The 25,998-nt window shown below is 37.8% G+C and overlaps 1 protein-coding gene across 4 annotated transcripts in view; it reads left to right on the top strand.

Annotated features, from left to right (window-relative positions):
- The window catches only part of LOC111018945 (RNA helicase, ATP-dependent, SK12/DOB1 protein), a 46,571-nt gene that overhangs the window by 5,997 nt on the left and 14,576 nt on the right, over positions 1–25,998 (top strand). For 3 of the 4 annotated variants that reach the window (XM_088121396.1, XM_088121395.1, XM_088121398.1), the window contains exons 6-17: positions 6,108–6,298; positions 6,383–6,490; positions 7,766–7,867; positions 8,047–8,247; positions 8,400–8,510; positions 8,723–8,790; positions 9,702–10,092; positions 10,375–10,530; positions 10,614–10,724; positions 10,910–10,963; positions 11,395–11,652; positions 12,246–12,355. In XM_088121396.1, coding sequence (XP_087977522.1) covers positions 6,108–6,298; positions 6,383–6,490; positions 7,766–7,867; positions 8,047–8,247; positions 8,400–8,510; positions 8,723–8,790; positions 9,702–10,092; positions 10,375–10,530; positions 10,614–10,724; positions 10,910–10,963; positions 11,395–11,652; positions 12,246–12,355 — 1,861 coding nt within the window. The remainder of the gene's footprint in view (positions 1–6,107; positions 6,299–6,382; positions 6,491–7,765; positions 7,868–8,046; positions 8,248–8,399; positions 8,511–8,722; positions 8,791–9,701; positions 10,093–10,374; positions 10,531–10,613; positions 10,725–10,909; positions 10,964–11,394; positions 11,653–12,245; positions 12,356–25,998) is intronic. The other variant, XM_088121397.1, reaches the window with a different exon arrangement.

Here is a 25,998-nt window from a genome sequence, read left to right as displayed (position 1 = left end):
GCTCGTTACTTCATGATAAACAGACTCTCAGATAAAGAGAAGTTAGAAGTGGCGATATCATGTTTGGTGGGAGAGACCCTAGTGTGGCACTAGTGGGAAGAGAAAGAACAACCCATTGAGGCTTGGGAGAAATTTCGTGTGTTACTGTAGCTTAGTTTTCGGCCTACCCAAGATGGATTGCTATGTGAAAGATCTGTCAGTTTGCGGCAAGAAACGGCTGTTTCGAAGAGACGGAGCTCCAGTGGATGGTGTTCTGCCACAAACTGACAAATTTTTCACATAGCGATCCATCTTGGGTAGGCCAATGTGGTTTTGGGAGTTCAATGACTATCCACCTAAGGTCTATTAACCACCGATTATAGTCATTGGCCTTGGGAGTTCAATGACTATCCACCTAAGGTCTAGTAACCACCGATTATAGCACGTTGTCGGTGCATTTCTGTTTGGACAATTGGAAAATCTCTAACAGGGTGACGTGTCACTAAAATTTACTCAGGTATCCATAATTTATAAAGACCCTTATGAATTATATCTTGCAGAAAAATAGGGGATTATAATTGAATTAAACGCCATAGAAGGGATACCCGCAACAATTGAATGTTAAATTGGGAAGAAATCTCCCCATAATTAATCCCCATCCTCTCTAAATTTGCTACTGTTTTTCGGGCCGCTCCAAAATCCTCTTCCCCACTACAGCATCATGCTATCGAACTACTACCTTTAGCTGGGCTGGTCTGGGTCAGGTCGTATAGATACCTCCAATTTCAAAGGACAAGATTGAGAATTTGGTTCGAGAGATGCTCCTTTCCAGTGTAATTCACCAAGTTTGTAGTTCTTATTCTAGCCTAGTCTTACTTATTAAGAAAAAAGATGGGAGTCGGCGCATTTGCACCGAACTTCAAAAAAGGTGACGTTGAGGAACTTTTGGATGAGTTACGTGGCACATCGATTTTTGTCTAAAATCGACCTTAAATATGGGTACCACCAAATTTGAGTGAAGGTCAAGCATAGTCATAAGACCGCTTTTCGAAAACATGAAGGGCATTATGAATTTTTGGTGATGCCGTTCAACTTTTCAGTCACTGATGAACAATGTTCTTACTTCTTCGGCCCTTTCTTTGTAAGTTCTTGTTGGGTATCCGAATACAAGAACCTAACAAGAACACTATATTGCAATACAAAAGAGTAATTACAATACCGATAGCCTTTCGAGAGGGCTATCTCTCTCCCAAGAACTCTCTCAAGTTCCTTACCAAAATACAATTCTTCAAGATATCTCCCTCCTCTCCCTACTACCCTTATTTATAACAACTCACCCTAACTAATTATCATTCTAATTACCATACTACCCCTTCATACTAACAAACTAATATTCTCTAATAGGACTCTCACAGTCGCCTTAGTTTTCTTCTATGATATTTTAATTTACAGTGCTCCTCTTCAAGAATATTTGGGCCATTTGCGTACGATATTACAAGTTTTGCAAGAACATAAATTAATAGCTACAGTGAAGAAATGTCAGTTTGGGCTTCCCCAAATTGAGTATTTGGGGCATATTGTCTCAGGCCAAAGGGTGGCGGTGGACCCACAGAAAATATTGGCGACTGTACATTGGCCAATCCCAACTAATTTGAAGGACTTAGAGAGGATTTTTAGTACTTAGTGGATATTATTGCAAGTTGGTTGCGAATTATGACTCCCTCGCTTTTTCGTTAACTCGACTACTTAAAGAAGGATGGGTTGGTATGGAGTGAGGTGGCTACATAAGCATTTGAAGATTTGAAAATTGCCATGACATCAGTCCTAGTTCTTCGATTACCAGATTTTTCTTGGCCTTCTATTATTCAATTTGATGCGTTGGGTGTGGGCCTTGGTGCAGTATTGATGTAGGATCATCACCCTATTGCTTTCTTTAGCCACGCCTTACCTCAATCACAATGACACAAGAGCTAATGGCTATTGTCATGGCGGTCCAAAAATGACGTCAATATTTATTGGGGCGTAAGTTCCTCGTGCGTGTAGATCAGAAAGCCCCAGAATTTTTACTTGACCAACAGGTGATTCTGGGGGATTATCAGAAATGGATCACCAAATGGATGGGGTACGATTTTGATATCGAGTATAAGCCTGGGTTGGAAAATACTGGTAGTTGATGCATTCTCTCGATGGCTGGAGACTATCGAATTCAAGTCATTCACAGTGGAAGGATGGGTTAATTTAGAGGTGATCGATGATTAGATTTTGAAAGACCCGAGATTATAAAAAATTGTCCTTGACTGAAAGGTAGGTCATGAGGTTCCATAAGGTTATTCTATAAAGGCTGGTATGCTATATTATAGAGGTAAAATTATCCTACCACACACCTCACCCTCTATTCCATTATTGTTACAAGAATTTCATTGCTCATCGATTGGGGCGATGGTGGTATATGAAGATCTTTCAACGTGTGAACCGGGAACTATATTGGAGTGGGATGTGAAATTAGATTCAAATTTTCGTTAGTGAATGATCCATTGCCAGCAAGCTAAGTATCTCCCTTGTCCCAAGGGCTTGTTACAACCTCTTACAATACCGGATCACATTTGGGAGGAGATATCCATGGATTTTGTTGAGGGGCTATGCAAATTCGAGGGATTTGACTCCATTCTTGTCGTGGTTGATCGGCTGTCTAAATATGCACATTCTCCTGAACACTCCTTTTATAGTAGTGTTAGTGGCTAATATATTTTTGGAAGAGATGGTAAGATTCCACTAATTTTTTTCCATGGCACTTACATTGGCCAGCTTTTATTGTCCGGGTCGCTTTGGAAGACGAAGGGTCTTAAGCTTCATCCTCGGAAGTTGAAAAGTCACTCAAGCAAAGTTGTTGTGATCCTCCCTCAAGGCAAGTTTCTATAAATACTCAAAACAAGATGACCTTTCAACTTCACAACTTAAAAACGAGGTAACATTAAACATAACAACTTTGCTCGAGTGACTTTTCAAATTCCGAGGATGAAGCTTAAGACCCCTCGTCTTCCAAAAGCGGTCAATAAATCGGACAATAAAAGCTGGCTAATGTAAATGCCATGGAACATGCACCATTAAAAACCTTGAAAACCAAAAGGTTGTCTTCTGAAGTAAACACCAATAAATACCTTGAAAGCCGAAAGGTTGCCTTGAGAAGAAAACACCATTAAATACCTTGAAAGTCTAAAGGTTGTCTTGATAAGAAAAAAGCAATTAAAGTGATCATCAAACAACATTTAAAGAGTCTACCATAATTCGCCAATACCAAAACCAGCCAATCAACTCGATATTTTAAATCATTAGGCGAATTGGAATTTAACCTCTCAGCTTTTGGAAGAGGGCGGTCTAGGAGTTGGTGGCCTTTCTAAGAAAAATCATGCTTTGTTGGCTAAATGGGGATGGCGGTTTGGTGAAGAGCCTAATGCATTATGGCGTAAAGTAATATCAAGTTTATATGGGGAGTCTGATTTGGGTTGGTCCCCGGCATTTTGTCAAATGGATGCCTTAGAAGACCTTGGATTAACATCTCTCGGCAATGGCAGCATTGGAACCAATTTTCATTCTTTAAACTTGGTTCAGGCACATCCATCCTGTTTTGGCAGCACAAATGGATTGGTGATCAGCTTCTTCGAGATGTTTTCCCAAAGATTTTCAGGCTTTCCATCCTACCTCAAGGTACTGTGGCAGATTTTTGGGATTCTCATACATTATCATGGAAAATTCTCACAAGAAGGTTACTAAAAGATGATGAAATGGAAGAATTTTCTTTGCTGCTGTCCTTGCTGCATCATCATTCTCCTTGCAATGATTCTGACAGAAGGCTTTGGTCTTTGGATAGTTCGGGTTCATTCACTGTAGAATCAATTTGTAAAAAACCCTCTGCTGCCTCTATGCCAAAAGTCTTATTCAAGGCTCTTTGGAAAACTAAATGCCCAAAGAAAGCAAGTTTTTTTTCTTGGATTCTTATTTATGGGAAGGTCAACACAGCTGAGGTTTTACAAAAGAAGCTCCCAGATTGCAGTCTGTCGCCTTCTGTTTGTGTTTGCTGTATGGCCAATGAAGAAATCATGGAACGTCTCTTTTTCTTATGCCTGTACGCAAGTCAGTGTTGGTATTTATTGCTAAAGGAATTCAATATGGATTGGGTTTTTGATCAAAAGGTGGCAGACAACATGATTCAGCTGCTATCAGGGTCTATTATGAATCCTAAAGCTTCTATTCTCTGGTTAAATGGAGTCAAGACTTTAGTATATGATCTGTGGTATGAAAGAAACCTAAGGATTTTTGAAGAAAAGAATAGTCTCCGTTGGAGTTCTTTATCTTCTTTATTTATTCCTTATTGTCCTAGTTTGATTAATTTAAATTGGGGTGCTTTTATTTCAAATTTATGTGTTAAGTTTTATGAGTTTTTAGTTTTTAGTTGTAATTTTATTTTATTTGCTTTTCACTCTCTCGAGAGTTTGTATCTTTGAACAATTTTGTTCCTTTTCATTATTTCAATGAGAAGTTCGTATCTTGTTCAAAAAAAAAAGATAAGATTTTTAAATGTACTTTTGGAAAACAACAATTCAGTCCAGTAGCCAGCATTAATGCGTCTAGAAATCTGGAATCATGGGAACAAAAAATCTGTGGGAAAATGAAAAGACACATCCCAACCAAACCTTCAATTATTTGTCTTGAAAAAATGGAAACACACCGAAAATACACCGATCAAAAACCAATTCTGAATAGTAAGGAAGAACATGAAAGGTTGCCCAGAATACTCATCAAACTGCCCACAATTTTTGAATAACTTGCAATAAATGACCCCAAAGATTTTCTGCCCAAGTAAACAGTAGCTATGCGAAGACAAAAACCAACCATCAAGTGCCCGAGAACCATATTAACCTTGCAACACTAATATGAACTTCAAAAATAAGGCATTCGAATTCTCCAAATACTTGAAAATCAATAGGCCTTATCAATCGGGAAAAGAGAAATTCCCAATTCTTCAAAAAACAAAGGAATGTTAGATTGTTCTAAATGTTCTGGATTTCCATCTTCAACTTGTTCTCTAAAGAGGAGCTGAAAGTCTTCCTTAGACGAATGTTTACTAAAGTCTTCAAGAGGAGTGACTGGTTTTGGGGAAGAATCCAAGCTACTTATGCTAACCACTTCCTCTTCTTCACTAACTTCAATATCCGAAATTTCACAAGAAGAAATCTGACGACCCATACTAACATTGGTGGAATTAATTGAGCCATAAGAAAGAGACTTGAACCCTTCTAAATTATCCTTCTTGTTGGAAGGATCACTTGAGAGATTAACAAAAGACCCCTCATCTTCTTTATTAAAAGCTGTATTCAAATCTATTTGAGGAATCTCAGATGATTCAACTTCTTAGCAACATTTATTCCTTTTAATTTTCGTCTGGTGTAGACTTGTAGTAGAATGGAAAGGGTGGAATATGACGCTTGGACTTCTTAGGGTCTAGGGAGAAAGAATGAACCTTTGGCTTTCCGGTATCCCATGCTCCCTCCTCCACTCTATCTTGGCATGCTGCAATACCTACCTCATTAAATGGAGGGGCAATTTGGTCGAACTCTTCCAAACAATTGGATGAGATTAATAATGTATATTCTAGAAAAGGGGTTTTATTGGTAAGGCGTAGAGTGAGGCAAAAAATTGTTAGGGAGGGGGGACCATTGTACGAGTAGTAGAAGGGTAGTGTGGTATTTTGTAGTAGGGATATAGACACCTGGGTAGTGAGCTAGAGGGACATCTTTTTGGCTATTTTGTCTAGGCTTGTTTGGGAGACATTCAGGAGCTCTCTAATTCTCCCTTGGCTCCTTGTAATTTCCTATTTATCATAAATAATAGAAAGAGTGTTCCTATCATCAATACTGAAAATGAACTAACCAATATATTCTTGCTAGTAGATGCTTCCCGTGAGGTTGGTATTGTGCCTTGATAGAATTGTCACAGAATATATAGTTGCTGGAAGCATGAATTAAGGAAAACTTTATTTTATGAGAGTATATGTTTTAAGTGATGGTATTGTTCTTGTTGTTTTATTCCCATCTTTCATTCTTTTGTTCTCTGTTATAATGGTCGAAAAGACCAATCATCAAAAGCAGAATCCATGAAGTTAGAATCCATGAAGTTTGAAGCTCAAGTTAACGAACCCGAAGCCGCTAGCATTGCACCTGCACCTGAAATATCTGTGTTGGATGAAATTTTGTCCCTTGAATCTGGAGGATTGCCATTGAGACCCGATCAAGCTACTGATGGTGGAGGACAAAAGAAGGAGGTAAGTAATTGTTTCAATCAACTTTAATTGTGCAGATATCATGTCCTTTCTTTGTCACTGTTTATTGTGGTGGTTGATAAGCAGGCTTGGGTCGTAACTGGTGGCCGTGATGAGATTTCTTTGCACTTTCATGAGCTCGTACCTGACATGGCACTTGATTTTCCTTTCGAATTGGACACTTTTCAGAAGGAGGTAATTATTAGTATTATATATATATCTATTTGATAAGAAATGGATTTTCTTGAGAATAAATTTCATTTCTATAAGCTCCCAAGGCCATCCTTACTGAAAAACGCATTAGGAAGCTTCTTTGGGAAGGTGCTAATTGTGAGGGAGGTTACATGATAAAGATGAATTATATTTCATTTCCATTGAGGCTTGGTGGTCTTGGTATAGGGTAAACCAAGGAAAGAAATAAGGCTCTTGTCATGAAACGACTATGATTCTTCCGAAATGGAATGGTTGGAATTTCTTATTCAGTGTATTCTCTATCCAGTGGGTACTGGGTCCAACTCTCAATCCGATTTAATTGAAATTTTAAGTGGTCCATCCATGTTTCAATTGCCCAAATCCTTTGGGTTAGACAAAATTAGAGGATTTTCAAAGACAAGTTTTTAGCTTGGAGAGAGTGGTTTGACTTAGCCAAGATCAAGTCTTCCACCATTATTCTATTTCTTGTAATGACATTTGTTTTAATTGGGATGTTTTATATCCCCTCGTTAGCTTTTGTTTTTACCTTTTTGCCAATGTTCTCTCCTTTTGAGAGATTGTATCCTTGATTTGTTTACATAATACATCAATTCAATAAAAAGTTCGTTTCTTGTTGAAAAAAGAATATTAATGAGGCGTCATTTGCATTCCTTTCCTTCTACCACCCAACAGAATTCCATATATATATATATATAGTGATAGACCCCGATTATAAATAGGTATGTTAGAAGGAAGGGTAATAGGGGAAGATGAAATACGGGTGTGGGCCCAAGTTAGTTAGGGGGTACTTTTGGGAGTAGAATGAGTGGTTATATGGTCTGCTGTGATGAGGGGTGGGGTATCTTTTTGGTAGGTTTTGCTTGAGGCATTGTAGGAGAGGCTAGGGAGCTCTCGAATTCTCCCTCTACCTGGGCTGTAATTTTTCCCTCTAGTACATAAATAATAGAAGCAGACTCTATCATATAGATATTTTATAGGAAACAAAGAATTTCATTATCAAAAAAGTGGTACAGAAGAGGGGGAAGAGAAATCCCCTAAACAGCCACTGGTTACAAAATTACATAATCCCCTGATCCTCTCCATATTTTAAGTACTTGATTACCTATTTTGTGGTGGTGGTGTTGATATTATTTACTTTATGTAGCTTTCACAGTGATTATGACCTAAAACTTTTATCTGAAAGAAAAGGTCAATCAAAAAGTTTGTTAGTTGTGGAATGAATAAGTTATTTCTATTATTGACTTGTGACCGATACAGGCTATATATCATCTTGAAAAGGGGGACTCTGTATTTGTTGCTGCACATACATCAGCTGGAAAGACCGTTGTTGCAGAGTATGCATTTGCTCTAACCACCAAAGTATGAACCAATACTTCTGAAGCCATGCATACATCTTTATGAACAACATCGTTGAACTAACAATTGGCCATGGATTCAAGAGTCTTTATTTTGTTTTCAAGTTTGATTATTCATTGATAGTGAAACTATTTATTCTTTATGAATGCTAAGGTTTTATTTCTGATCTTGATCCCATACAGCACTGTACTAGGGCTGTATATACAGCTCCCATCAAAACTATCAGTAATCAGAAGTATCGGGATTTTTGTGGGAAATTTGATGTTGGACTTCTGACTGGAGATGTTAGCTTGAGGCCAGAGGCTTCTTGTCTTATAATGACCACTGAAATATTAAGGTCAATGCTTTATCGAGGTGCTGATATTATCCGTGATATTGAATGGGTAAAGGAGCTTATTATGTGCTAATATTTTAAACTGTAATTTCCTCCCTCTTTTGAGTACCTTTTGTTTTAAATTTTTGGTGTAAATTTTAGTTTCATAATAATATACTAAATGACTGCAATTTTTTCCTGCTTGCATGTATGGGGAGATAGGTTATATTTGATGAGGTGCACTATGTCAATGATATTGAAAGAGGTGTTGTCTGGGAAGAAGTTATCATTATGCTTCCACGACATATCAATATTGTCCTTCTTTCAGCCACGGTATTGTTCTCGATTTAATTCTCTATGGATGTGTAGGTAACATTGGGTGTAAGTGGAGCTAAAATGATTCTTTTATAATCCTGTAGTTTCAAACTTTCTAACTTTGAGAGCCACGATATTATACCAATAAGATATCCTACAGTTTTTGAATGTATGGACTGTAGTGCTTGTTAACGTGGCAACACAAACTGCTAATTTATTTTCTATTTTAGGTTCCAAACACTATTGAATTTGCTGACTGGATTGGTCGGACGAAGCAAAAGAGAATTCATGTCACTGGGTAAGAAGTGATTTCCACTTCCAGCAGTCATATTTTCAGAGCTTCAGGAGTTGTTTGAGAGTCATGTTAAAAACTACTATTCTATTTTAAAGAAATAGTGTTTTGACCTAGAAATTTATTAAAGGAGTTTTGAGATCAACAAACAACAAGATGTTAAAAAATTTCATGTGATGCTAAATTAACTATTTGTATATAATCACAAATGATTTTTTTCAAGTATGACATGATTTATATATGTTTTTCAAGTAGGAATAGATGAAAACATTAGAACAAAAAAATATCTTTCCAGATACTTTTCAAGTTAAAAAATAATAGAAAGCAAATTTGAAAAGTTAGGTGCTCTTCAGGTGTATTTTTTAATAAAAAATTGTTTTAATTTTATTTATTTATTTATTTTGCAGGCTCTTTTAAAACTGTTTCCATTGTTTTTAACAGTTAGAAAGATTACTTTTGTTCTTCTGCCTTTATTTCAATCTTATCAATTTATTTGTTTAACACACTTGAATCATACTTTAAATTAATGATTATGTATGAAAAGTTATACTAGGAAACATAAAAAGACATTTGAAAAATACTGTTCCTCTTTTATGTTGTTTTACTTTTTTCTTCTGGTAACTGTTAAGTTATTCCACCAAATAGATTTTCTACATAAAAGAACTGTTTTTCTGTTTTAAACATGAATTTCAAGTAGGCTTTTATTGTGCAAAACAAGTTTTAAGAACGACATCTAGAATATACATACACCTAAAATTTTTATGATAGGATTTATTTTTCTTTGCCCTTTTCTTTTCCGTGCTTGCTTTATATTTTAGATGCTGTAAGATTTCTTTCTCTACTTTCTAGTTGTCTTGACATTATAAAATTTTATTCTTGAAATTTATGGAATTATTTTTATTATTTGTCGTTATCAGGACTACCAAAAGACCAGTACCTCTGGAGCACTGCGTTTTTTATTCTGGTGAATTATATAAAATATGTGAAAGTGAAATTTTTTTACCTCATGGTCTAAAAGCTGCCAAAGATGCGTCCAAGAAAAAGAGTTTGAGTGTCATTAGCAGTGTAGGCGGATCCCATGTTGGGGCTTCAGCTGCAAATGATGGGGCACGAAATCGAAAACATGAAAATTTTAATCGAAACAAACAGAATAAGCATTCAGGTTCCCAGAACTTAGGGAACTTTTCAGGAACAAGTTGGGGAAATCAAAAGAATGGAGATAGCCAAAACAGTTGGGGATCAAGGAGATCAGATGCTTCTTTGTGGTTGTTACTTATTAATAGGCTCTCAAAGAAATATTTATTACCTGTATGCATTCTGAACCATTTTAACACATATATTTGTGAGTTCATATATATATATACACGTATGTATGTATGTATGTAGTTGTTTTATGATGTATAATATGTCCAAAGTTAATTCAGTCTTGAAGTAGCCAATAATGTTAAAAGGCTTATTTATTGTGCATGGATTGTGTCAATTTGCATCGTGAAGAAGTTGCTTATTTTGCTGATTTTTTTAGATAGTACATGACTTCTTTCTTGATTTGTTTACTAACGCATTTTTGGCTGCTGTTCATGCCATGTATAGGTGGTTATATTTTGCTTCTCAAAAAATCGTTGTGATAAATCAGCTGATAGTATCTATAGCATTGACCTCACTAGTAGTTCTGAGAAAAGTGAAATTCGTGTCTTCTGTGACAAAGCATTTTCTCGTTTAAAGGGATCTGACAGAAGTTTACCTCAGGTTTGGTATATTGGAAGCTTGACTAGTTAATTAATTATTGAATCAAATTTTGCGGCAATGTAATAAAAAGATACCGTATACAGATTGTTAGAGTTCAAGGCCTTCTTCATAGAGGGATTGGAGTGCATCATGCAGGTCTACTTCCAATTGTTAAGGAAGTCGTCGAAATGCTATTTTGCCGTGGGGTGATAAAGGTAAAGTTGCCTTCTTCACAGCCTCAATTTTCTATAGTGCTTTGTTTATATACTTTTGATGTGGTAACCAGTCACAATTGCATCTTGAGAGTTTACACCATTCTATCATAGTAACTAAATTCATCAGATGCAATGGAGTTCAAGTGAAAACAATAGGTCTATGCTTACCTCTATTTTTGTTGCAGGTTTTGTTTTCAACAGAAACATTTGCAATGGGAGTTAATGCACCAGCAAGAACGGTGGGTGTCATTGATCATCATGGATTGTAATTGAAATAGTAGGTTTAGCAGATGTACCTAAAAATTCAAGTGTCTCATGTGCTGCCTTGGTTATCTTTTCTAGACTGTTTGGAGGTCTTGATCTTAGATTCTTAAAGTGGGTTGTCTTTTGTATACCATCAGCTTAACTTGCATGAAACTGAACATGGACTATTGGGACATCTGTGTTTTTCTTGTTTATTTTGAGATGGTGTATAACTAATAGTCCTATTTTCTTGTTTCATAATGTGAACACATGGTCAACAATAAAGGTAGGAAAGATTCGTTGCTTTGCTATGTTAATAGTCCACACCTTTTTTTAGCCAGGACCTTAGTTGACAGTATGCTGCTCAGTTCATATGGATAATTGACATTTTCATATCTTATATTTGATCTCTAATCATTACTTGCAGGTTGTTTTTGACACTTTAAGGAAGTTTGATGGAAAGGAGTTTAGGCAATTATTACCAGGGGAATATACCCAAATGGCAGGTCGTGCTGGTAGAAGGGGACTGGATAAAATTGGAACTGTCATTGTAATGTGTCGTGAGGAGATTCCAGAAGAGAAGGATTTGAAGCGTGTGATAGTTGGAAGTGCTACCAAGCTTGAATCTCAATTCCGTTTAACCTATATAATGATCCTACATCTCCTTCGGGTTGAAGAGTTAAAGGTATGTTTGTGTTAAAATGCTTCGGGAAAAAGGTTCGCTCTCTTAGATTAGAAAAGCCACTGGAAAAGAATTTCACTTAGGAAGCAAGGTGACGTGCATCAATTTTTATCTCGATTTCTTATAAATTATTTTTGAAATATATATATATGTCTGTCTAATTTTTTATAAATAAATTGAAAATATACTCCAAAAGCTTTCATTTCTTTAAACAACTTACAAAACTCTAATTTCATAAAGTTTTCATTTATCTTATTATTCAAAATACTATACGTTCTTCATAAATTTATGTATAGTTTTTTTTGTGCGCTTCAATAAAAGAGCCCTCATTCTTTTTATTCTCATTGCCCTTAAACCCCAAGGGAATAGTAAGATGATCTCTGTTTAAGTTGATATTTATCAAAGAATACTATATTAAGACATTTTTAATGAGAAATTTTTATTGTATATTTGGATTGAATGTTTCGGTGTGAGCAACAAAGCATTTCTGTTCATTGTTGTAAAACTTCTCATCTTCTCATTTTTTTCCATTATGTTGATTATCAAATATATCCGTGCACTGTCGATTTAAGATGTCTTGGTAATCATCTCTGCAGGTAGAAGACATGTTGAAAAGAAGTTTTGCTGAATTCCATTCCCAGAAGAAACTCCCTGAAAAGCAGCAACTTCTAATGCGAAAGCTAGCTCAACCTACAAGAATCGTAGAGTATGTTTACCACATTTATATGAATTAGTCTCTTATGGTTAACTTGTTACTTTGTGAATTATTATCTAGAAAACACGTTTCCTTATGAATTTTTTTTAACCTCTTACATTAAACTAAGTTTTTTCAGTATTTATTTTCACAAAATGAAAAACTTTTCATTGATCAAATGAAACGTGCAATTAGAAGGATCTGTCAAAAAGGTTATCATTAAGGCAGACGTAAAACTCCTTAGAGAACCCCTCTTGGTCAAAGCTAAGCTATTCACTATTCTTTACAAAGAAGCCATCCAGTTCATATTTAATCATGTTTAGGGGATTAGTTAAAAAAATGGAGACAAAGGACTCTAAAGTGAACAATCAAATTTAGCTATCTATAGCATTTCCTTGTCATTGAAGACCCTTTCATTTTGTTCATTTTGCAAGGGTTGCCTTGATGCATTTGCATCTACCCTAATGATCTCGGGTTTCTTTTTCTTTTTCTTTTTCTTTTGTGTGTGTGTGTGTTTTAGTGGATATACTTGCAATGTCTGAGATAATTTTTATTTTTGTAGATAAGTGAAAGTGTATGTTAATACTTTGTAGCATGAAGTTTCATCATCTCTTACTGAATTGGTAGTAAGAGAAGATGTGATCTTGACTTTACTTGAGATTTTTACAGTGTACACTAGGATTGAGAGATGAAATTGGTTTGATTATACAAGATTGGAAAGCTGTGATTATATAGTTCTTTGGCTACCCTCCGCCTTTTGGTTGTCTTTCCATGGTTGGGGTCTTGGTTCTGGAATATATTCCCTTTGTTTCTGATGTAATCCTTACTCATGTATTAGTTAGTTTGTTGTTAGTAGTTCGGTTGGGTTAGTTAATCCAACTTGTTTGTTTTTAAAGAGGCCTCTCTCTGTAGTTTGGTTAAGTTTTGAATAAGAATATATTTATCTCTAGTTGGTTTGCACCAATTGGTATCAGAGCTCTTTCTTTCTTGGGCTCGAAGAATGGCGGGCAAAAAGGGTTCTTCGGGAGAACCTTCCCTTGCCGGAAAAGAGACGGATTCAACACCCATCCTCTCTCTACGATCCACAACTAGTCGTTTATTGATGGTTGAGGTGGCTGTCGAAAACCTCCAACGGAATGTGGTAGAGATTCGTCAACTGCTGAATACGATTGCTGATAAGATAGATGCGATAAACCTTCAACAGAATCCTCCAAGATTAGATAAAAACAAAGAGATATGACAGTCAGGAATCCAGATTGGTCAAGATTGTCAGATGGCTGCGCCAAGAACTGTTCAAGATCACGCTATGCCAGCTCCAAGAATGCCCCAAGAACCTGTTTTCGTTTCTCAAAGAACTCAAGAAGTCTTATAATCTTCCACTGCTTCATTGGCAATCAAGATTGGATCCAAAATCTGTCGACCTTCAATAAATCTGTCGACCTTCAATAAAAGTAAGAAGAATCTTGATGAAAGTAAGAAGAATCTCAATCTATCCTATATATAGGGGTTACAGCTAACAATAACTAAATGTAACTAACAATATCTAACAAACAATAGTAACTTGTAGTTACTATACAGTAAAAGAGTTTGTAACCTACAAACTAAGCTTATATCATTAAAGCTTTTTAAAACTACCCAAAGCCATAAACGGCTACATCAATTTCCCCCACCTAAAAAAAAAGAACTCGTCCTCGAGTTAATCCACTAATGCAAACTCATCAGGGGGATGGAAAGGGTGAACATCCGCAACATTGAAGACCGGGCGGATATGATACTCAGTTGGGAGGTCAATTTTGTAGGCATTTTTCCCAATCCATTCAAGTATAACAAAAGGACCCAGCTTCCTTTTCTTGAGTTTTTTTTGTCCTGTCAGATAGAAAGAAAATGAGACCTCAAAGAGCCCTTCTTTACCACTTTAGCGGGTGGGGGTGAAGGGGGCAGAGCTTTTTTTGGAAGTCTTTAAATCTCCGCTTCTTATCTGCAGTAGCCTTGTACTTAGCATTTGAAGTTTCTAGGTGTCGGCGAACTTCTTCATGTAGTTGAGTAATTCTAGCTGACATCTCCTCTGCTTCCACACTAAGATCAACAGACGTAGGGATATTAGTGAGATCTATAGTTAATCTAGGGAGTTTAGTGTATACAACCTCAAATGGAGACTTCCCTGTGGTGCGGTTGCTCATATGGTTGAAGGCGAATTCGGCTTGTGCAAGCGGCATATCCCATTGCTTTGGATGATTGCCACTAATACATAGAAGTAAATTGCCCAATGAACGAAGTAATACCTGGTTCATAAGGCGCATGAAAGTACTTGGAACGTTGGAGAGGCCAAATGGCATGACAAGCCATTCAAACAAACCTTCATTTGTCTTGAACGCGGTCTTCCATTCATCTCCCGGCCGTATTCGGATTTGATGGTATCCACTCCTAAGATCGATCTTTGAAAATGTTGTAGCACCACTAAGTTGATCCAAGAGGTCATTGATGCGGGGAATAGGAAAGCGGTATTTTATGGTTATTTTGTTTATGGCTCTGCTATCCACACACATCCGTCATGTGCCATCCTTCCTAGGAGTGAGCAAAGCGGGCACAGCACACGGACTTAAACTAGGTTGGATGTGTCCTTTATCAAGGAGCTCTTGGACTTATCGTGTAGAATTTTGTATTCATGTGGATTCATTTGGTAATGAGCTAGATTAGGCAAAGTAGCCCCGACAAAGAATTAAATATTGTGTTGAATATCCCTTAAGGGGGGCAATCCCGTAGGAGTGTCTGTAATGGCCTTGAATTCAAGAAGCAATTGTTCCACCTCGGTTGGAATGGAATATGGTTGTTCTAAAATCCCGACATTTTTTACTATAAGTCCAAGAACAGACATATCCTTATGTACTAATAGTTGTTTTGCCGAGGATAAAGTGAATAAAGTATCGGTTTTTGATGTACCTTCTTCTGAAGGTATAGTTTTAGATGTAGGGATAGGTAGTAAAACCACCCATTTTTCCATCCAACAAAATTCATACGTATTATCGCATCCCTTATGGACTGCTTGCGTATCATATTGCCACGACCTACCAAGTAGAATATGGCAAACGTCCATATCCAAAACATCACACACGATTTGGTCCTTGTAACTAGCTCCAATGGACAAAGGTACCGTACATGTGTGTGTGATTTGTGCTTCCCCACCTTTTTTTATCCAAGAAACTTTTTATGGCGTTGGATGGGGATGTAACGTCAAATGTAAGGCTGAAACTAGCTTACTAGCAACAATGTTTTCAGTGCTACCACTATCAATGATTAAGTTACAAACTTTATCGTTGATAGTGCATCGAGATTTGAATAAAGCATGTTGTTGGTAGGCTGGTTCGACTTTTGGAGTGAGAAGGAGGCATTGGACAACACAATTGATGGCCTCACCTTCATCAGGACCTATGTATTCAATGTCATCTTCTGGATTTTCTTCCTCACTATAGTTCGGTTGGTCCTCTTCCTCGATGAAGGCAACATCTTTTCTTTGTGGACACTCATTCGATAGATGCCCCACCTGTCCACATCGAAAGCATTTGCTCAAGGTTGGGCAGTTATAAGTATTACCTACCTTCTTGCCGGTAGCTATGTCGGCGGGTTTGTCTTCTGCAGAAACGTCATTGGCGATGTTCTTTCCTTTGGAGGAACCCCCTACCATTGGTACCGAAGTCTTGTCAGAAGTTACAACATTTTTCTTCGAGGAACCCCCTTGGTCCCAAGTGTTTCTCTGAACGTACGTCTTCTTATCCCGGTTATTGATTTGTTCTTCAATAGTGGTTGCTATGGATATGGCTTCATTGAAGTACCCAATTGGTGGCAATGCAATTTGTTCTTTGATGTCTGCCCTTAGTCCACCAACAAATCTTGCAAATACTGTTGGCTTTCTAAAAGATTAGTTCTTGCACCTAACCAGTGGAATTCTTCGGTATAGTCAGCGATGGAATGAGTTCCTTGCCGGTAATTTTGATATTGATTATATAAAATATGTTCAAAATTGACAGGAAGGAAGCGTTCTCGCATTAGCTTTTTCATACGTTCCCAATTTCGAATAGGTCTTTTACCATACCGTTGTCGATTAAGTTCTAACTGATCCCACCACGCAGATGCGCCCCCTTTGAGTTTAAAAGCAACAAGACGTACCTTCTTCTCTTCCGGAGTGTTTAGGTAAGAAAAAAAATTTTCCACGTTCCAGATCCACTCAAAGAATCCTTCAATTTCCATCTTGCCGCTGAAGGTTGGAAGGTCGATTTTCATCTTAAAATCGGGTGCATCGTGGTGTCTAACCTGCCTCCTTTGAAATCCCCGTTGGTTGTCATCCATCTCCAAATAATCCTCTTCTTCGTCGCTTGAAAAATCCAGGTAAAGGTCTTGGCATCTTTGGAACAGAGGGTTGAGATTAACTTCTTGATGATGCTGATGATAATCTTGATGTAATCTTGGACCCCATTATAATCTTGCTGGAATATTTGCGGAGCTAACGACCTTTCTTGGATACGAATACCCTGTCTATCATCCTTGCGAACATCTTGGCTGATTCTTGGAGGCAGAGGTTGGTCATTCTTTGCTGAATTCTGGTTTACATTCAGCGCCTCTAATCTGGTGTATCATCCCCCAGTATTTGCTTAATCTCACCCACATCACTTTGTAGATTCTTGATCTCTCCGTCAACCAACTGCAAGCTTTTGGTGACTGCCCGTTGTGAGAGAACGGCTGGCTGGTCCGTTTCTTTGCTTGTCATGGAAGAATTGCCTCCCATCGTCGGTTTCTTTCCTGCCATCGAGTGCCCAGAAATACTTTGGGAGCTCTGATACCAATTTGATGGAGACTCTCTTGATGAAAGTAAGAAGAATCTCAATCTATCTTTATTAATTGAAGGAGTATCCTATATATAGGGATTACAAACAATAAGTATCTAACAAACAATAGTAACTTGTAGTTACTATACAGTAAAAGGGTTTGTAACCTACAAACTAAGCTTATATCATTAAAGCTTTTTAAAACTACCCAAAGCCATAAAGGGCTACATCAATAACCTTTTTGAGACGTTCAGTTAGGACTTTGGCCAACACTTTGTAAATTGAAGAAGAGAGGCTTATTGGTCTGAAGTCATGTATTCTTAATGCTGCGACTTTTTTGGGGAGAAGGCATATAAAGTTCTCTTTGAGGCACCCATTAATATGGTCGTTCCCGTGGAATTCATTGAACAAACGAACGAAATCATCTTTCAAAGATGGCCAGAATTTGATGAGGAATTCCGTGGTGAATCCATCAGGGCCTGGTGCTTTATTTTTATAGAGATCATTCGAAGTGGACTAGATTTCAGCTTCCTCGAATCCTCTTTCCAATCATTGCCTATCTGATGGAGATATTGGGTGCCAATTAATCCCTCTTGGAGAGAACCGAGGGCCAGAGCTTGCAGTATAAAGCCTTCCGAAAAAGCTTAAAATCTCCTCTTCAATGTACTTCTGGTTAATGAGTACGGTGCCTTGCTCATTAACTAATTTCGAAATCACAGCCTTCTGTCTGCGGGCAGCTAGATATTTGTGAAAGAAGCTGGAATTTTCGTCCCCTTCCTATAGCCAATGAATTCTCCTTTTTTGGAGCATGTTCCTTTCGTACTCCACGTATAAACTGAGTAACTCTTTCTAATGAGCACATCTCTTATCAACTTCCTCCACCGAAAGTCCCCGGTCATCTTCCTTGGCATCCAAAGAAAAGATTTGATGAAGTAACCAAGCTTCAGCCTCTTTCTTACGCTTCTCGATTTTGATGTGCCAAGCTCTGAGGGATGATTTTAGATTACACAGCTTAGAATTTAAAGAGTAACCAGCCCATAGGATTGATCATTGGCAAGTTTGGATGGATTGATCATTGGCAAGTTTGGATTCAATTAGGCTAATGCAATTCTTATTCTGGAGCCATGAATTGAAGAATCTGAAAGGGCTAGGACCCCACTGGAAATCCCATGCCTTCAGGATAATTGGAAAATGATCCGAAGTAGTCCTTTCACCTCGTGGTACTTTGGAATTTGAGAAGACATCCACCCATCCATTTGATACCAAGAATCTATCGAGCAAGGAGTGGGTGGATTCAAGGCCTGGCTTAGACCAAGTAAACTTGCCATTAGTTAATGGGACTTCCACCATGTCTAGGTCGCTTATCAAATTATTGAACTTCACACCATGTCTAGGTCGCTTATCAAATTATTGAACTTCATGGCTTTTGATGTTCTAAGACAGGATGATCTTTCTGATGACCATCTGATAACATTGAAATAACCTTCAATACACCATCATTTTTCGTGCAATGAAGAGAAATCCCTGAGATCTTGAAAGAAAAACCTCCTTTCCTTATAGTCTATTGTATCGTAGGTAGTGGGTAGCCAAATATTATCAATACTCGAAAAGGAAATAAGAATTGATAAGGAATATCCCTTTGATAATGTCTTGATGCTAGGGGTGCACATCGGTTGGTCGAATCGGTTTTCAGGCTGAAATCGACGCCGACTGACATACGATCTATTTTCAGAAATGAAAACCGACGATCCGATGTGTCACCATTGCCGCCGACCAACTAACAAATCGACTTTCACTTTTTTTTTTTTAATATCTAGTGTTAAGGGGTCCGACGAGTGCGAAAGAGGGAAGGGGTCCAACGATCTTCAAACTGCAAAGACGTAGGACGGTTGGACTGCGGCGGCCGACGAGAGAAGAAGATTTATGCAGTTGTGAAGCAAGAGCAGAACAAGAGAGATTGGGAAAAAGAAAAAAAAGAAAAAAAGATGAAATGAATTAACATAAAGCCATGCAGAGGAAGAAAAGAAAATGAAGAAAGAAGAGAAAATGAAAAAAGAAAAGAGGAGGAAGATGAGGATTCCCGAGGAAGAGGGTTTGAGTAAATTAAAGAAAATAATAAATTTAAACAAAGTGAAAACCCACGCATTAGATGCGTTGGTTTCCCACACGCCACTCGACCTGCATGCATTGGAAAATGAAACTTAGACTTCCTAGGCGACTCAATTTTAAATTTTGAATCACCAAATTTTTTTTTTCTAAATATAGGTCGGTCGGTTGGTTTTCTCTAAATTTCTACAACCGACCGATTTATCAGTCAGCAAAACCGATGACCGACCGACATACACTCAAAACCGACCGACGTGGGTTCGGTCAGTTTTGGTCGGTTGGTTCGATTTGTCGGATATATTTGTACACCCCTACTTGACGCAAATCCGGTCTTCATCCCACAATATTATGATTCCTCCAGACTTTCCATAAGAGTCGATTGCAGACCAACCGATATCTTTAGAGCTCCACAGGTATTTAATCAAATGTTGCTCAAAATGCTATAACTTCGTTTCTTAAAGGCACACTACATCTAGACAGTGGTTCTGGATGAATTTCTTGATCTTTAATCTTGACTCTTCATTGCACAGACCTTCGACATTCCACGAAATTACTTTTATTGCGAGCCGAAGATTTGGAATAAAGGAATGCCCACCTCTTTGAAGAAGGATGGAACAAAATTTAGCTCTACTTGTTCCTTTGCTTCACCGAATAAGCTCTGTATAGCTTCCTCGTAAGACTGCTGACAAATCACCTCATCCGAAGATTCAATAGTGTTAGGAATCGGAGAAGAATCAGGACTGCTAACACTTACCTCTGAATCATAATCTTCACCCAATTCTAGGAGAGGGAGGCGAAAGGACTGGATCTTTGAGGAGTTGATGATACCATGTGAAAAAGAGGATGGAATCCAGCTTTTCGAAAACAAGGGGGAAACCAAAATGTTACTACTTACTTGGGAGAAGAATTTCTCTTTCTTCATTAAATTCTTCAAGAAGATTTTTTGTTACTTCTTTAACCGCAGACGTCTTTTTCGTAGTATTAATGGCCTCTTGTTTATCCTTGTTCCTGGAATAATAGAAAAAAGGTGGGGCCACACAACCGTTAGACTTTCTTGTTTCGAATGGAAGTGAAGAGCCTTTCAAGTGTCTCGTAGTCCGAACAGGCGTTTCATTGTGACTTGAGTCTCGTGCAATCTCTTTTACTGCCTTTTGAGATGCTAGAAGATTTAAATTTAACTTAATCAGATCCTCTTCTGTCACCTCATCGTGCTCTGTTCTCTTTCCAGATATTCCAAACTCCTCTGCGTAGTAACGAGGATTTTCTACATAATGTTTAGCATTCTCTCTCTCCTTAATTAGCATATCAAGCAATGACCTAGTAATAGACTCCTTGGCTTTCTCAACTACTGCCGTTTTCTCGCCCTCGCTAATTAAGATTTCAGCTGGCTGAATAGGAGCATGATCTGAAAGCGTTCAACCTTTTACCTTCCAAGCCAAACCTTATAGATTCCATCGGTTCGTCTTCCAAAATCATTTGAAAGCGTTCAACATCTAAGGGGTTTGAAAATGAATCTAGATAAATGCTAGAAACACCTGAAACGTCTGGAGCTAAAGGGCGACGCGCAGAAACCCTGATTTCGAATGATCCGTACTTCTCATCAGTGATAGCCACGGTAGTTGGGATTAAAACCACAATAATTAGGTTTAACTTTGATGAAAGCTTGTGAGGCATATAACATGTTGAGAGTCTTGGTAGAAATTTCCAACAACGCACCGAAAGCTCTTCCAATAGCTTCAAACATTGAATGAGTCTAATAGTACAAAGGAAAATCTTGAATGGTTAACCAGCCGCCATAACCGTGAATGAACTCTTTTTTGTTATGCAAGTGAGGGCTCCAGTTTTCTAATTTCAAATGAAATTTTTCAATCTCTCTCCATTTACCGATCTACTCAGTTGGCTTGGCTTGAGAATCCTATCTCCTGTAAATTTCAAGATACCCTTGTCAACCATGATAGGATTTATCATACAGTCTAAAGAAAATTTCTCTTTTAGAGCCTTCGAAATCTCATTCCAATCGTCGTGTGCGTAGCCTTTGGAGACCACCATTACTCGATTTCAGTCTAATTCCATCACCTCTGTTTCTTTTATAACCCAATATTCTTGGACTTTGGCTGTGGATAACCTTGAGTTCTAGATGGTCCTTTGATCCTCTCGTGGGAGCCGGATGAAACCACTCCTTTCCAGCCACCACTTCAGCATAAGTCCTTTCTTTCCTTAAAGGCAACTTCTGTTATGGATTGAAGGTTCCTTCCTAATCCCCTGTACACTCAGAGCCTCGAGTGCACTTGCATTCTTGTCACCAGAGGAATGGGCATTCGTTGCCAACAACAATGCTTGAGTTTATGCTATTCGCATAGAGAATGTTTTCATCATCTTCCAAAATGCATTCCATCCACCCCTCTTGATTCCAGAAGGGATAACAACGTTCTTGCGATAACCAGTAGAAGGCCACGCCACCCACTCCAACAACCATAGACCATTTGAACGAATTTTTTGGATGCGGCATTGTCCAATGTCATCTCTGAACTGAATATCTAAATTTATGTTGTTGATTTCACTTTGATTTAGCCATGAATCTTGATAATTATCATAAAAGAAATGTGTTTAACCAAATTCATCATTTTGTTTAATTTAATTGCATCAATTTATTACATTTTTATTAAAAAAAATTAAGGACATACTTTAATAAATTAATTTATTACGCCAGAGTGAACATAACTCAGCGGTAATTGGCATATATCTCCAACTAAGAGGTTGCGAGTTCGATCCTCCATCCAGCAGATGTGAACCAGTGGCCATCGATGCAACAACTGCTAACTTCCATTCTAAATGAATTGAATATCTAAATTTATGTTGTTGATTTCACTTTGATTTAGCCATGAATCTTAATAATTATCATAAAAGAAATGTGTTTAACCAAATTCATCATTTTGTTCAATTTAATTGCATCAATTTATTACATTTTTATTAAAAGAAATTAAGGACATACTTTAATAAATTAATTTATTACGCCAGAGTGAGCATAGCTCAGCGGTAATTGACATATATCTCCAACTAAGAGGTTGTGAGTTCGATCCTCCATCCCGCATGTTTGTACTAAAAAAAATAAAAAATAAATTAATTTATTACAATAGAGTAATTAATTTAATACATCATTAGCAAAATTTTAATGTTGTTTTATCAATTATAAATTTAATTTAAATATTTTACCTAATTTTAGTGAATTAATTTTAATAAAATAAATTAAATAGTTACATTAAAAGAAAAACAATTTGTTGAAAAGAAAGAGACAGATGGGCATGGCACAAAACCCTCCCTTCTTTAAGGGCCTTGTCCATGAGAATAAAAATGCCTGGGAATAAGCTATTTCTTGGCAAAGTCTTCAAATTTATATAACAAACAAGAACTTTACTTACCCATGTTCATTCCCACCCAGTAAACCGCAATCAAACAGCCCCCAAAGTTTAAGACCGAAGAGAGATGAATTGATGTTTTTCAGCCAAAATTAGGCTTGATCTGCTTGGACGTAATGGTGGGAACACAATATATTCTGGAAAAGTTGATTTCTGACCAGGATATTTGATCTTTCCCTACTCTGGTTTCTATGATCAACACAATGGGAGTTGATATCTCTTTGTTATATGAAAAGCAACAGGATTTGGGGCTATCTTCTAATTCTTCTGTGGTTATATGTCTAATGCTATGCTGTTTACCCTTTTCATTTGGCACCACTGAGGACTAGTATGTTTCAGAAGAAAAATAGACTTGCATATTTAGTAGGCAAGGGATAAATAACTCCCTGTGATGTAGCTCTAGAGTGCTGTCTTTTAAGAATGAAAGAATGAATCTTATTGAAAGAATTGAGTCCTATTTATAGGACTTTTAAGCTTTACAACTAACAAAGGTAAACCAAGTTACCATGGGTTAAAACTAAAACTAAAACACATAGGTTTTAAAATAAAAGCTAATAACAGAAGCTTTAATAGCAACTACCAAATACATCAATTTCCCCGACCCAAAAAACAAACTCGTCCTCGAGTTATTTAGCCAAGGTAAATTCATCAGGAGGTTGAAAGGCATATATGTCCGCCACATTAAACACGGGGCTGATGTTGTAGTTATGCGGTAAATCAACTTTGTAAGCATTGGCACCATATCGCTCTAAGATACAAAAAGGGCCTAGTTTTTTCTTCTTCAACTTATTATAGGTGCCTGCTGGAAATCGACTCTTTCTTAGGTGAATCATCACCAAGTCCCCCACTTGAAACTCGTTGAACCTTCGTTTTTTGTCAGCCGTTATTTTGTACTGCTCATTTGACTTGGTAATATGGTCACGTATTTCTTGGTGTAGTTCGGCAAATCTGGTAGCCATTTCCTCTGCTTCTAAACTGAGATCAACAGAGGAAGGAAGAGTAGTTAGATCAAGTGTTAATCGAGGGATTTTAGTGTAAACAATCTCAAATGGGGACTTCCCTGTTGTTCGATTCTTCATATTGTTGTAGGCGAACTCGGCTTGCGCTAGTGTTAAATCCCATTGTTTAGGATGTTCGCCACTAAGACATCGTATGAGATTGCCGAGAGATCGATTTGTAACTTCGGTCTGGCCATCCGTTTGTGGATGACTAGTTGTGCTGAATTTTAAACTAGTATTGAACTTTTTCCACAACGTGCGCCAGAAATGGCTTAAGAACTTCACATCTCTATCAGAAACTATGGATTTCGGAATGCCGTGGAGGCGCACTATTTCTCTAAAGAATAAAGTAGCAATGTAAATGGCATCCGAAGTCTTTTTACATGCCAAGAAATGTGCCATTTTACTAAATCGGTCCACCACGACCATGACGGAGTCGAGACCCCTTTGAGTCCTAGGGAGACCGAGTATAAAGTCCATTGATAGGTCTTCCCATATGTTGTCGGGTATGGGCAGAGGGGTGTATAAACCTGTGTTTTGGGTAGTCCCTTTGTATGTTTGACATAGGAAACAGCGTGCAATGTAATTTGCTACATCCTTGCGTAGTTGTGGCCAAAAAAAATTGAACAGATAGTATCTCAAAGGTTTTGTCTCGTCCCAAATGGCCCGCTAAGCCCCCCGAGTGAGCATCTTTAATAAGAGCCTCTCGAAGAGACGTATGGGGTATGCAAAGAGCGTTGCCCTTAAATAAAAAACCATCCAGTAAATGATAGTCAGCGGCTGCTGTATTTGTTGTGCATTTGGTCCAAATGGGACCAAAATCGGAGTCTCCTTCGTAAGAATCAGGGAGATGTTCAAAGGCAATGATCTCCCCTTTTAGAAGTGTTAGTAAATTCCCCTTTCTACTCAAAGCATCTGCAGCTTTGTTAGTGATGCCAGATTTATGTTTAATAACAAATTCGAAACGTTGAAGAAAGGAAAGCCAACGAGCATGCATACGGCTAATAGATTTTTGTGTGTGCAGAAATTTAAGTGAGAAGTGATCCGTGAAAAGGACGAATTCGTTGTTCAAAAGGTAATGTTCCCATTGTTTCAAGGCCCCTAACTAAGGAATACAATTCTTGCTCATAGGTACTCCATTTTTGTCTAGATGGGCTTAGTTTTTCACTAAAATATTCTATGGGATGGTTATTTTGGGAAAGAACAGCTCCTATCCCGATTCCGGATGCATCTACAGCCACTTCAAATGGTTGGGTAAAATCGGGTAAAGTGAGAATGGGGCTAGTACTTAGTTTGTGTTTAATGAGGTTAAAGCTTTCGGTTTGGATTGTACCCCACGTGAATTGGCCTTTCTTGAGACAATTTGTGAGGGGGGCAACAATTGAACTGAAATTTCGGATAAATTTTCTGTAAAAAGAAGCAAGCCCCAAGAAACATTGCACATCCCTAATGGTTTTCGGTTCTGTCCAATTAGTGATAGCAGATACTTTTATAGGGTCCATTTTAACCTCATTGTGCCCTATAATAAACCCTAGAAATGATATTTCCGGTACTGCAAACTGACATTTTTTTTGGTTAATAGCTAAAGTATTGGCAGCTAGGGCAGAAAATAACAATCTAAGGTGTCCTAAATGGTCATGCATGGTTTGGCTATAGATAAGGATGTCATCAAAATACACCACAACAAATTTATTTATAAAGGGTTGAAGTACCTGATTCATAAGTCGCATGAAAGTGCTAGGCGCGTTAGATAGGCCAAAAGGCATGACAAGCCATTCAAACAAGCCTTCATTAGTCTTAAACGCCGTTTTCCACTCATCCCCCGGGCGGATGCGTATTTGATGGTAGCCGCTCCGAAGGTCAACCTTTGAGAAAATTGAAGCTCCCCCTAGTTGATCCAATAAGTCACTAATTCTAGGAATGGGAAAACGGTACCTGATCGTAATCTTATTAATGGCCCTGCTATCTACACACATTCGCCATGTGCCATCTTTTTTAGGAGTAAGGAGTGCAGGAACCGCACATGGACTAAGGCTTGGTTGAATGTGGCCTTTGTCCAACAAATCTTGAATTTGATCGTGGAGGATCTTGTATTCCGACGGGCTCATTCTGTAATGAGCCAAGTTAGGAAGTGTAACGCCTGGTAGAAAATCTATGTTGTGTTGTATGTCTCGAAGGGGTGGTAAACCCGTAGGTGTATCCACAATGGTTTTAAACTCATCAAGCAATAAGTGCACTTCAGGGAGAATGGGGTTGGTTAAATCCCCTGTATCAAAAGATTTTATAACCAACCCAAGAATAGGCATGTCTTTAGT

The sequence above is a fragment of the Momordica charantia genome, assembly GCF_013281855.1.
Source record: "Momordica charantia cultivar OHB3-1 chromosome 3 unlocalized genomic scaffold, Mcharantia_2.0 BLBB01000003.1, whole genome shotgun sequence".
In the NCBI taxonomy this organism is placed as follows: Eukaryota; Viridiplantae; Streptophyta; class Magnoliopsida; order Cucurbitales; family Cucurbitaceae; genus Momordica; species Momordica charantia.
The sequence above is the reverse complement of the archived record's forward strand: the minus strand, read 5'-3'. Positions and strand labels throughout refer to the sequence as shown.